At 39.1% G+C, this 13,942-nt stretch overlaps 1 protein-coding gene across 6 annotated transcripts in view; it reads left to right on the forward strand.

Moving 5' to 3' along the window:
* The first annotated feature begins 13,079 nt into the window (after window positions 1–13,079).
* LOC107825287 (MADS-box transcription factor 23-like) overlaps window positions 13,080–13,942 on the forward strand; it is a 40,042-nt gene continuing 39,179 nt past the window's right edge. The window contains exons 1-2 of one of the 6 annotated variants that reach the window (XM_016652126.2): window positions 13,080–13,325; window positions 13,437–13,652. In XM_016652126.2, the coding sequence (XP_016507612.1) occupies window positions 13,471–13,652 (182 nt within the window). In that variant the 5' untranslated portion in view covers window positions 13,080–13,325; window positions 13,437–13,470. The remainder of the gene's footprint in view (window positions 13,326–13,436; window positions 13,653–13,942) is intronic. The other 5 variants (XM_016652125.2, XM_016652127.2, XM_016652129.2 and 2 more) reach the window with 5 other exon arrangements.

The following is a 13,942-nucleotide window of genomic DNA, read 5'->3' on the forward strand; positions in this document are numbered from 1 at the left end:
CGGGTAAGACGTCTATCCTTTGCATCCTTTGCAAATATTTGCTTAGCATAGTCTAATGACCTCATTGTTTTTCAGGCTTCGGTGCTTCATCATGAAAGCTTCCTCCAGTCTCGCTTGGAAATCAGCGAGCTTGAGTTCGAGCTCAAAGAGCAAATCCGGAAGAAGGACATGTATAAGGCTCTTAGTGAGAAACAAGACGAGGCCCTTAAGGATCTCCCAGCTCTTCAGGCCGAGCTAGAAAAGGCTTAGAAAGAGGCCTCGTTCGTGAAACGAAAGCATGGCAACCTGGTCGAGAAGGTAAGGATCTTTGAGTCTAAAACCGAGAAGCTACTTGTGATGACTAACAACACAACTTCGTAGGTCCAAGACAAGATAGACTTGATCGGCCAACTTCGGGTTTAGATGGACGAGGTCAAGGTCACGACCGAAGCGTTGAGGGGCAGGATGGACCTGCTGGTTTCATAAAAAGAGGTGACAAAAGAGGAGCTGGCATCGGTCAAGGACCAACTCCGGGTGGCAAAGGACAAGGCCGACAAGTGGTCTCGGCTAAACGATAAACTCCGGGCACAGTTGAACTCAGCCGTCACGGAACAGGATGCCCTCGGCCAAGAATATACTGCGCTGAGGTCCAAATTGGAGGCAGCTTCGATAAATTCCTCCGATGTTGAGAAAATGCTGGCCCAGTATAAAGTTGATGTGGAGATAGCCGAGTCCCTGCTTAAAGACGAAGACCAAATATGTGGAGCGGCTATCCCGGAGATAGACCCTCGAGGAGATTCACGCTCGAGGTTTTGACCTGACAGCCGAGATTGAAGAAGCCAAGAAACTCGAGGCCGAGGCAATGGGACTCTATGAGCATGCGAGCCCCGAAGTCTCCGAGAGTTTCGAAGGTTCCGACGGTTCTGGTGACGAGCCAAGCCCCGGTGAAAACCAGGCGTAGATGCCTTAGTTTTTTTTTGTTTACCCTTGTATATTTTCTTTTTGTTCATTTTGGAGCTTTTTTATCGCGCCTTTTTAAATATTTTTGGAAATATATAAAATTTTCCCTTTTGGCAATACCGTATCTTTACCTTTCAACATCTATTTGCAATTTTTTACTTGTGTATCGTTTTTAATGCCTTAGCATAAAATCGAATATAGTCTAGAGCATCCATTCTTCAGAGGTCCGAATGGGGCCCGATTTCGATGGCAACCCCGGATTACTTGTGGCTTCGAGTCTTTGATAAAATCGAAGGCCTTTAAGATGCTTAAGTGTTTTAGTCATATACGAAGATGTTTTTGCCGAGGGTAACCTTTTAATTGGTTTTGATCATACGTAAGGGCCTTACTTTCAGGGTACGGACTTTGGACATCTCCGAACCGTTTCAGGGTGGTTATAGCCTTTTATATTCGGGCACTGACTAATAGGCTTGGTGCCTCTGGGATTCGATAGCCCGGGTCGTCTGAATTTTTTATCGGACGATAGTCCCCGAGTAGGGGGTAGCTCGTGGGCTTTAGGATTTGGGATTTGTTGTGAAACATCAAAGAAGCGAAATATGTAGTAATAAAGTACAAGGGAAGCACAGATTCCTTTCATTGTTTTATATGCAGGGTACATAATCGGAGGCCTATAGACCTTGTGTCGTGGCTAGAGTGGGCTACATGGGCACAGTTCGTATGACCGTTTGACCCTTACAAATGAATCCTAATCACCAAGCCTTGGCTTTTGACATATAAAATTTTCCCTTTCTAAGAATCCTAACCTAGGGATGATGGCCCCCGGTATTTGAGGCCGAACTTGTAAGGGCTCGGAGACCATTGATTTGGTACGAATGATCATCAATTCCGGATTAAGGCCGGTCTTAAAAAATAAGGTAGAACATTTTATTGTTGTCTCGTTAAAACCCTTACTGAAAAACCTACTTTGAGATAAAATCAGTTCAAGGAGAAAGGAGTACAACACATGCTTTCAAACCTAATAGTCATATTCTCCCCCGACCGGTTACCTGCATGCATTAGTCTGTAATGTAACTAAATTAAGAAGGAATTAAGTTTGTACCTTAGCATTAGTACCTCTTCAAGTGAGCCATATTCCAGTTGTTCGGTAGTTGCATGTTGTTTCTCGATTCGAGTTTGTACGTGCCTTTGCCGGTTATTCCGACGACTCGATACAGTCCTTCCCAATTTGGGCCCAGTTTTCCTTCATTTGGGTTCCTGGTGTGTAGTGTTACCTTTCTCAATACCATGTCCCCGACTTGAAAATGTCAGAAGTTGGCTCTTCGGTTATAGTACCTCCCAACTCTTTGCTTCTGGGCGGCCAACCGGATCAGTGCGGCCTCCCGGCTTTCGTCTAATACTTCTAGGCTCGTGGTCATGGCCTCGCCGTTTGACTCTTCGGTAGCATACTGGAACCTGAGGCTCAATTCCCCTACCTCGACCGGTATTAAGGCTTTCACTCCGTAGAATAGAGAGAATGGGGTCGCCCTGGTACTTGACTTCGAAGTCATACGGTATGACCACAGGACTTCGGGCAAGAATTCCTTCCACTTTCCTTTCGAACCGGTCAACCTCTTTTTCAGGTTTTGGAGTATAGTTTTGTTCGTCGATTTCGCTTGCCCATTACCACTAGGGTGGTAAGGCGTTGATAATATCTTCTTGATCTTGCGTTCTTCGAAAAACTTACTTACCTTGCTGCCGACGAATTATTTTCTATTGTCGCAAATGATCTCGGTTTGTATCCCAGATCGACATATTATATGATCCCAGATAAAGTCGATGACTTCTTTCTCTCAGACCTTCTCGATCGCCTATGCCTCGACCCACTTGAAAAAATAATCGGTAATGAATAGTATGAATTGAACTTTTTTGGGTGCCCATGGCAGGGGACCAACAATATCTATTCCCCACTTCATAAACGGCCATGGTGACATGACCGGGTGGAGCATATATCCCGGTTGATGAATTATCGGGGCATGTCTTTGGCACTCATCACATTTTCACACGACGTCTTTCGCATCCTTCTCCATTTCATTCCAGTAGTAGCCAGCTCTTATTAGCTTCCGAATTAAGGATTCTACCCCCGAATGGTTCCCGCAAGTACCCTCGTGAACTTCTCTCATGGAATATTTGGTCTCTCCTGGCCCTAAGCATCTGGCCAGTGGGCCGAAGAAGGATCTCCTGAACAATGTCCCTTCGACTAAGCAAAATTTGGCAACCTTGGTGCGCAGGGCTCTCGATTCCTTGGGATCGAAGGCAATTTTCATGTCTTCAAGTAGTCTATGTATTTGTTTCTCCAATCCCAAGTCAAACTTGTCGAGTTTACTTTGGCATGACTTTCTTCTACCACCGAGTTCATCAGTTGTACCACTGCCCCCGATCTGAATTCATCGGAGTCGACAGACAACCCCAAGTTAGCTAGTGCATCGAACTCACTTTTTTGATCTCGGGGTACATGTTGTAGAGTCCATTCCTTGAATTGGTGTAGGGTCAACTGCAATTTGTCCAAGTACCTCCGTATCCATTCTTCTTTTACTTCGAACGTTCCATTGACTTGATTTACAATAAGGAGGGAGTCACATTTGGCTTCGATCACTTCGGCCCTGAGGTTCTTAGCCAGTTCTAGACCTGCAATCATGGCCTCATACTCGGCTTCATTGTTAGTCAATTTTACAATTCTAATAGACTGCCTAATTATGCTTCCCGTAGGTGGTTTTAACACGATACCGAGCCCAGACCATTTCGCGTTGGAGGCACTGTCCGTGAATAGGGTCCAGATTCTCGAATTAACCCCTGATGTGAGCAGTAATTCCTTTTCGACTTCTGGTATTAAGGCCCACGTAAAGTCGGCCATGAAGTCTGCCAAAATCTGAGATTTTATGGTCGTTCATGGTCGGTACTCGATATCATACCCGCTAATCTCCACGTCCCATTTGGCCAACCGGCCCGAGAGCTCGGGCTTATGCATGATATTCCTCAGCGGGTTAGAGGTTACGACACATATATGGTGGCTTTGAAAGTACGATTTTAGTTTTCTGAAAGCGCTTAGCAAGGCGAATGCTAACTTTTCTAGGTAAGGATACCTTGATTTGGCATCACTTAGGGTTTCACTAACATAGTAAATCGAAAATTACGTACCTTCTTCCTCCCGGACTAAGACACTACTTACCGCCACCTCGAAAATTGCCAAGTACAAGTACAATTGTTCATCTACCTTCGGAGTGTGCAGCAGAGGAGGGACTTGACAGGTATTGTTTGAGTTCTTCTTAAGTTTGCTAGCATTCCGGAGTCTTGGAAAAATTATTCTTCTTTTTCAATAGTGAGAAGAACCGATGGCTCTTGTCTGAGAACCTCGAAATGAACTGGCCCAATGCGGCTATACGCCCGGTCAGTCTTTGAACTGTCTTGATGTTGTATATTATGGTGATGTCCTCTATGGCCTTTATTTTGCCAGGGTTGATCTCTAACCCCCGATTAAATACCATGAACCCGAGGAATTTTCCCGAACCTACCCCAAATACGCACTTCTCTGAGTTTAGCTTCATGTTATATTTCTAAGTATATCAAAAGTTTCTTGCAAATGTTTCAAATGGTCTTCTGCTCGCAGGGACTTGACCAACATATCGTCAATATAAACTTCTATTGATTTCCCTATTTGTTCTTCGAACATCCAGTTTACTAGGCATTGGTAGGTGGCACCGACGTTCTTTAACCCAAACGACATTATGTTATAGCAGTAGGTGCCGAATTATGTTATGAAAGAAGTCTTTTCTTGATCTTCCAGGTCCATCCGAATTTGGTTGTACCCGTAGTAGGCATCGCAAAAATTGAGTATCTCGTGCCTGGCCGTCACGTCGATCATTCGATCGATGTTAGGCAAAGGGAAAGAATCCTTTGGGCATGCTTTGTATAGTTCTTTATAATACACCCACATCCTTAGTTTATTTCCTTTCTTAGGTACTACCACTACGTTAGCTAACCAATCCGGGTGTTTAAATTCCCGGATGGATCCTATTTTTAGAAGTTTGGATATTTCATCTTTGATGAACGTATGTTTGATCTCGGATTGTGGTCTCCTCTTCTGCTTAACCAGATGGAACTTCGGGTCCAAACTCAGCTTGTGAGTGGTTACCTCCTGTGGGATCCCTATCATGTCAAGATGGGACCAAGCGAAATAATCGACATTAGCTTTAAAAAAATCAATAAGGTTTTTCCTGAGCTCGAGGGTTAACCCCGTGCCCAGGTATACCTTTCGAGATGCTCGATTAATATGACTTGCTCCAAGTCCTCAACCGTTTATTTGGTGGCGTCGGTATCATTGGGAGCTATGAATGATCTCGGGACACTGTAATCGTCCTCATCGTTTGCTCCTTATTCTTCTAGGCTCTCCGGTTCGGCTGAGATCGGTATCAGTGATTTCTATTTAATCTCTTCTTTTTTGGTCGGTCCTGCACTCCTTGATGTTGAAACCGCGGGCACCGGGATCACTTCGTCGACAAAAAATATTTCCTTTGCGGCTGCCTGTTCTCCGTAGACCATTTTGACTTTCCCCGGTGTGGGAAATTTTAGCACTTGATGCAAGGTCGAAAGTATTGCCCTCATGTTGTGGACCTATGGCCTTCCGAATAAAGCGTTGTACCTCATATCCCTTTCGATCACGTAGAACTTCGTTTCTCGGATTGTCCCGATAGTGTTTATTGGCAAAGTTATCTCCCCTTTCGTGGTCTCACACGCCATGTTGAATCCGTTCAATACTCAGACTGTTGGCACGATTTGATCTTGTAACACCAATTGCTCTACGAGCCTCGATCTAATGATGTTGGGCGAGCTACCTCGATCAATCAGCACACGTTTAACTCGAGATTTATTGATAAGTAATGATATTACCAGTGCATCATTGTGAGGCTGTCCGATGCCTTCGACATCTCCGTCATTAAACGAAATGGCTCCATCCGGAACATAGTCCCGGGTGCACTTTTCCCTCGACATTTTAGTGCGTTTTATCATTGGCCTTTGTGGGACTTTGACCCCCCAATGATCATGTTGATCACATGCTGAGGCTCCTCTTGTTCGACGTGTTTGTTGGCGTCCCTATTTCTGAAGTGGTTTTTGGCCCGTTCACTTAGGAATTCCCCGAGGTGCCCATTGTTGAATAGTCGAGCAACTTCTTCTCTTATCTGTCGACAATCTTCGGTCCTATGACCGTGAGTGTCGTGATACTTACACATCAAGATAGGATCTCTCTGGGCTGGGTCAAACTGCAATGGTCGAGGCCGACACGATGCTTGCAGTATCTATGTTGAAGTTATAATCTGATAACCTTGGTGCCTCTCTACTCCCGAGCGACCTATCGAATCCATTCTTGCTCATCATACCCCGACCACTAGGCCCTCGATCGCTTCTCTTCTCACCCCTTGCTGGTTGACGCCCGAATCCATTTCTCCTTCGATCCGCGCTGTATGGTTGGTATTGATCTCGGACTGGTCTTGGCTTTTGGTTAATGGCTCTCTTAGATCTATCATTAGCCCTGATGGGGTAAACATATCTAGAAGGGGCCCCGAGCTGGTCGTCCTCGACCCTAATTTTTGACTGGTACCTGTTGTGGACATCGGCCTAGGTTACCGTCGGGTACTCCACCAAATTTTGTTTTAGCTTTTGAGAGGCCAAGGAACTTCAGGGGTTGAGCCCCTGGGTGAATGCCTGAATGGCCCAATCTTCTGCAACCGGTGGTAGGTCCATCCGTTCCATCTGAAATCTTTACACGAACTTCCTAATCATCTCGTTATCCCTTTGTTTGACCTTTAAAAGATCTGACTTTCTGGTCTCGACCTTGATGTCCCCTGCATGGGCCTTTACGAAAGTATCTGCAAGCATAGCAAAAGAGTCAATGGAATTTGGAAGAAAGTTGTGATACCATATCATTGCTCCCTTGGACAAAGTTTCCCAAATGTTTTCAGTAACACCAACTCGATCTCGTCGTCTTTCAAATCGTTCCCTTTGATTGCACATGTATAGGAGGTCACATGCTCATTTGGATCGGTGGTCCCATTATATTTGGGGATGTCAGGCATACGAAACCTCTAAGGGATCGGTTTTGGTGTCGTGCTCGAAGGATAGGGCTTTTGGATAAATTTCTTGGAGTCCGGTCCCTTCAATATCGCGAGTACTCCGGGGATCTGATCGACCCTAGAGTTGTATGTTTTCACCTTCTTGTCATTAGCTTCAATCTATTTTTCGCTTGACTACACCCGTTTTGTGAACGCCTCGAGCATCTTTATTACCTCAGAATTTACCTCGAGCTCAACTTCACCCGATCTCTCGGTAATTTCTTCGTCTCTTCGAGTGCTTTCCCGAGATTGTTCAGGCTCGACCCTGTTAGGGGCTTGACTTTGATTCTGCTGCTGTGCTATTGCCGTTTGTTGAACCTACAATATTTCAAAAATCAGTCGTAGGCTCACCCCATCACCTTCACCTTCGGGCCCTTCTCGAGCTGTTGGTTGGGGTCCCTCGCGAACACTGTTTTCGGGATCAGTTAGCAAATTGATATTGTTGGCCACCTCTAAGTTAGTATTGACCGGATCGACGGCTGGGACACTATTGGGATTGGCAGAAAGCACATCATTACTGGGCACCACAATATTATTTTCGCCATGATAGCCTGATTCAGCGTCAACGTTCAAGTGAACCGACTGAGAGTTTGACATTTTTAGGTTGACCTGGAATTAAGATTTCAAAGAACAAGCGTAAAATAGGGTGTGTTATGGAGATTCGTATCAAATTACCACTATTATCCTTTGCCCCATGGTGAGCGCCAAAGTCTTTACCCCGAAATTGGGTAACAATTAAATTTATACGTGGTTTGAAGAATACGTGGTCTAATTCAACACGAAAAATTAAGAATAACAGATAAATAAATTAAAGACGAAATAAACAATCAAACCAATCGCAATATTATGACCAAGCCTGATCTTAGATTGAATAGTGACCTTGTCCTCGATTGGACCCTCAGTTCAAGCCTTGTCGTGAATGAAGAACATAACAAGTGAGCAAAGTTATTAACAGTAGCTAGAAGGCAAAAATAACATTTTATTGCTTTGAATTGCGTGTTATAATGTGTCAAATCAAAGAAAAACTTTTTCTTTATATAGTAAGAGAATTTCAGTCATAGTACAAGTCTAAAAAAGGTAAAATTTTCTTTTCCCGTTAATTGTTGGTCCATAATCGATTCTGAACGAGATTCGCGCCGTAATGTCCGATTAAGGGCGATTATTACGACCCCCTTTCCGTCGTGCATAACCGTCCGCCGTGTCTCCTGAGGTCTAGAAGTTATACTTGGTTCGGGGTGCGTCGTTTTACCGTTTTCGATGTCGGATATATCATTCACTCTTTCCGGGTCTCGATACGATGAGTCTCTGGCCTCGATTACAATCTCGCGGATTCGTGCTCCCCTTCGTTCTCTCATCGGGGAATCGGAATAGACATTGCCCCCGATTTTATCGGTACACACGAATAAATTATGCAATAGTAACCAGAGTATATCCAGATCAAACATTTTTAGTCACTAGATTTTGCCGTGAAGGGATATAAGATATATAATTAATATGATAACGCCGGACTATATTGTTATCTTCTGATTTTAATAGCAATAAGTTCATTTGCTTAGTGTTTAATTCATTTTGTTTCTCCTTTTCTTTCTCTATGTGTTCTCTTCGTTGAATAACATGAAGAAATGTGCTTACAGGGAATGGAATGATATATAGCCAATTACTTAAATCTTTCTTCTAGATATACATCGTTTTTCTAATTCGTTTCATAAGAAGAAAGAAAAGCACATTGAAAATTATTTTAAAATTAAAATGCCGATGTTAGAGCATACACTTGATCTTCTAAGTTTTATTTTGACCCAAAAAAATGAGTTTTATTTTGACAAATCGATAAAGTTATTTACAGTGGTTTGACTACGAAAATAATGATTTTCACGCGAAATACTCTTTATTGTTTTATATCGAGCAACTAATCTATTAATAAAATAAGATATGATGATGGTAGTGACAATTTTATGCGTTTTTAACTTATAGTTATCTGCAACGATATTATTACTAAACAGAATATTTTTCTATCAAATTTTATCCGATAAAAGGATCTTATTTCTAACCGAATATTCTTTACTTTCATATGACATGTTTATCGAGCTGTGTGAAATTAAATTAATAGATAAGTTCTGACTGGTTGTGCGAATAATTCAAACTTCATATTTTATGTATCCACTACATGTTTTTAGGAGTGATTCTTTTGCTCTTGCCTTTTTTGTCCTCTTATTTTCTCTTTTTCTTCCATTCCACTTTTGGTAGGAGGCAGAGAAAGGTGAGGAAGAGGGACACCAGTGCGGAGGCACGAACTTCGCGAATGAGTTTAAAAAGGAAAAAGTTAAAAAAAATTGTAGCTAGTGGGAATTGAACTTATGACCTTATAAAAATTTTGAACTTTCTTGACCACTAAACTATATTTTTGGGTTGTGTCAATGAGATTCAAAACTTAATATATAATGATAAAAAATAAATTTTGACTTATATATATATTATAATTTTCGATAAAATGGGTTCGGGTGAACCCTTCCGCTCCTAAATCCGCCCCCGGGAGACAAAGAAGGACATTTTGCCATGGAAATTAGGAGTTGCAGGCACGGAGCAAGACTTCCTTATTTGGAAAGTTGAAATCTAAAAACAGAAGGCATTAACAGGACAGTACAATATTTGCAGATTAATTACAAATGGACAGTTAACACGTGATCTCCCACTAGGTCGTTTGGTGTACCGGCCGACGAGCCCTTTATGGCATTTTTCGGTTAAAGGAGGAAAAAACTCCAAATCCCAGGATTGTTTCTTCAAAAAATCCCATTCCTCTTATAGTCATACCTTTCTTGATTAAATCTTTGCTAAGACATGATTTTTTATTCTAGTGATAAGAGATTAAAAAAACGAAGAAAATGCAAAGCACGCCAAAAATCTTATAAAAGGAAAATAAATCCTTATCCAAAAGGCCGAGTCAAATATCTTAGTTTAATGCACGCCAATAATCTTATTTAAAATTTCAATTAATAACTTCAGCCTTTTAATTAGACTAGACTTAATGTACGTGCGTTGCGCATGTCTCTGCTACTAATGAGAATAAAGTTTTAAAATAATATTAGTATTGTTCAAGAATATGTTGCATTACGATATAAAAAAAATTACAAGTTCTAAAATGATAAGTGTTAATCATATTTAGGGAGTGGATCCACTCAATAATTTTTTCGTAAGTTTGTGTTAGCACTTGCTTCATTGTACAAAAATATAGCAGGAGTAGCGTTCGATTTTTAAAAAAAAAAAAGTAGCGTTCGATTGAAAGAAAAATGGTCGTTCAACTTTACATGAACATTTGGGTACATGCGTTGCATGCATATTGTTAGTTACTATTAAACTTATATAAAATATATTACCGGTAATTAAAAATTCTTTACACATTTTATAAGAGTGCTAAAATTTGATTGTAACTTTCACATTTTAATTATCAAAAACAAAAAAAAAAGACTGTTAAACCTAAAAACTGTTCGACGCTTTCCTAATGTGAATTTGCACTCTATTTTCTATGCTAGTATAGTTATAAGTTATTCCCTTTTTAAATTAGTCTAGTATAGTCATGAGTTATCCCCATTTTTTATTTTTTATTTTTTATTTTTTTGTTCTTTATAATTTTTCTTTTTTCATCTTTGTAATTTTGTTTTGGTGAAGAACCCTACTAAAATGGTTAAATAAAGAAATTTGCGTGGACTTGAAATTCTAATTCTTCTATTAGTTAATAAGAATATACATGTCCTATATATCTTGGAAGTTCTAAAATTATAACATTTTTTAAACAAAAAATCGACTTATAAACCTACAAAAATGTTTTGAAATGTGATTTTCAATGCCTTGGAAGTCCGATTATGTGAGTTTGCAATGGCTTTTTAAGCTTCTAAACCTAGAAACGTGGTTTCTTTTACAAATATAGTATATATTACATAAATCAAATAAGAAAAAATTAACACAAAAAATTAGTAAGTCTTTAAGTCCTAAAATATTAGGAAAATAATTAAAGTCTTGAATATTAGAAAAAAATTAAAGTCCTAGATATTAGGAAAATAATTAATTAATTATTTTATCCACTCTGAAATCTATTTTTAAAGAGTAAAAAGGAGAACGACATTTCGATAAGGTCTTTCGTGCTTTAATATAGTATAAATAGATTAAAGACGCCGCTGACCTAAAATACATGAACAAATATGATAATTATTTAATTTTCAGAACTTTAGTTTGCCTATCCCTCCATCAATTAGATGAGCCCGAGATTGTTACAACTAGGTGTGTACAAACCGAACCAGAAAACCGCACCAAACCGAAAAGTAAAATCAAATCGATTAAAAAACTTGATTAAGTTTGGTATTGAGTAAAAAACCCGAACCAAACCGACATATGAATATATAATTTTTATATATACTTTTAAGACTTTTTATAGAATTATTTTTAAAAAAATATCAAGAAATATTTCCAATTCTATTATGGGATGTAATATTTAGTTAAATATAAAGTGCTTCATGTTTATCAACTTTAAATAATGGGTTATATGATCACTTTCTTATCATGTGTTAGTGATGTGCGTCAATCTCTTTGTTCTTTCATATTCATATGTCTATTAAATTCTTATATCTTTTTTCAAATAAATAGAACATATCATTATATAGGTTCATATTTATTTTTATGTTTATTTATTAAATTCGGTTAACCTTGAAAGTGTACATTAACGTAAAATTATTGACAGACGACTAAAAAATAACTATCATGTGTTACTAAGAAAATTCTTCCATAAAAATATTTTAATATATCATATATTTATCATTTTTTTAAAATTTTTACTAAATATATACTTACTTATCAAAATTTAACATAATAAGATTGAAATAATATTCATATAATAAGAAAACCCCGAAAAATCTGACAAAAGCGAACCAATCCAAACTAATATAGTTGGTTTGGTTTGGTTTTGATAAAAACTAAACTAACCGGTCCATGTACACCCCTACTCACAACCCATTCATGCCATTTATTATCTGCTTTAATTTAATAGATCTCACGGATTTATCTTGGACTAAGTGGTGAAGCTAGCTTGTGGCAATGGATTCAATTGGATGATTGGATCCCCTTTTTTACCGTAAAATTATATTGCATAAATATATGAGGTATTATCACTTTTAGCCCGCGTCAGAAACTATTTATATTCGGTAGCCGAAAAGAAAATGTATAAAATTTGTATAATTTTTGTATATAACATACATAATGTATATATATAAAAAATAATTTTTTTCGGCTATTATGTGAGCAGCGGCTATACAGTGTCATTTTTCAAATATATAGATGTCGTTACAACTATTGAATAAATTTTGAGGCGCTTTAGTACAACAATTTTTTTTCTACCTTGCTTATCTCTTATTTAATTTATTTGCGGTTAAAATGCGATCTAAAGAAGTATGACTGTTACTATTATCTTTCAACATTTGATTGTTTCGATATAAAAAATGTGTTATGTATCTCCAATTTATACGTGCAACTAAACATAACCCTAAAATATATATATCGAAAAGATTCAATCGGCTGAGTGTCACACCCCAACAGAACCCAAAAAACCGCTCCTGATTTGCACTATATACATACTTCAAAGTAGAAATTAGCAAAGATAAAAAATAATGGCAAATAGTGGAGTAGTCATTCCATTATTGGAGTAGTCATTCCATTATTAGCTCGAAAGGGGTAAATTAGTCACCCAAATCCAAAAAGGGCAAATCCGTCAGTATGCAGCCTATAGTTCGAAAAGGCAATTTCCTAAAGTAGGAAGTTAATTTTATATTGCAAAGTAACCACGCGTCAGCAATCTATACGAATGACAAAACTTGTAGTACGAGTCTGACCTATAATAAACCAATTGGCTAATAGAAATTCGCCACGTAGCATATAAGCGCACAAAACCACTATCGGTTTTACAAAACCCAATGAGAATAGCGGTTTTTTTGGAGACACCCTAATGCCCCACCCACCTTTACACCTACCCACCTATCCGCGTTTCGCCATTTTCATATATAGAAACACTTTCCTTATATAGGCAAATTCAATCAGAAGACTGACCCAAAACGACGATTGTGAAGCCTCCTTTTGTCTCCATTAACCGCAAGTTTTTCCTCTCTTACTTTTTCCTCGGATAATTCTCTCCGTTTTCCTCATATCTAAACACTGATTTCGTCTTCCCCATTTTTGCTTCTTCTCGCAAATTCAATTTCTGTGGTAAGTCTTCATATGGAAACATATCTTTTGTTTTCGCTTATGTGAAAAATTGCACATATAGCTCGTACATGTGTACGTATAGGTGTGTAATTGTACTGTGTGTATTTGTAGAGAGAGAAAGTAGAGAGAGTGTGTGAGATCGGCGATGGGGAGAGGAAAGATAGTGATAAGAAGAATTGACAATTCGACGAGCAGGCAAGTGACGTTCTCGAAGAGGAGGAATGGATTGTTGAAGAAGGCGAAGGAGTTAGCGATCCTTTGCGATGCGGAGGTCGGAGTCATCATCTTCTCCAGCACTGGCAGGCTCTACGAATATTCTAGCACCAGGTGCTTTTCAATATCTCCTTCTTTTTTTTTCAAATTTACTGATTTAATTTATTAATTTTTCAGAATTTTTAGTTTTATTATTAATGTATGTAGATTAACAAGATCTGCGTGCTAAATAGTTTTCACCTTCCAATTTTGCATCTGCTAGTGTGTTTGACCTGGATAATGTGGCATAATAGACAGTTTAATACTTATGCAGTTAATAAATTCAAATAGCTAGCGAGTGAATTTCAAATCTAAATAGTAGAATGAGCTCATAATCCGAGAGTTTATGGTTCAAAATGCTTTGT

The sequence above is a fragment of the Nicotiana tabacum genome, chromosome 12 (assembly GCF_000715075.1).
Source record: "Nicotiana tabacum cultivar K326 chromosome 12, ASM71507v2, whole genome shotgun sequence".
Lineage (NCBI taxonomy): Eukaryota > Viridiplantae > Streptophyta > Magnoliopsida > Solanales > Solanaceae > Nicotiana > Nicotiana tabacum.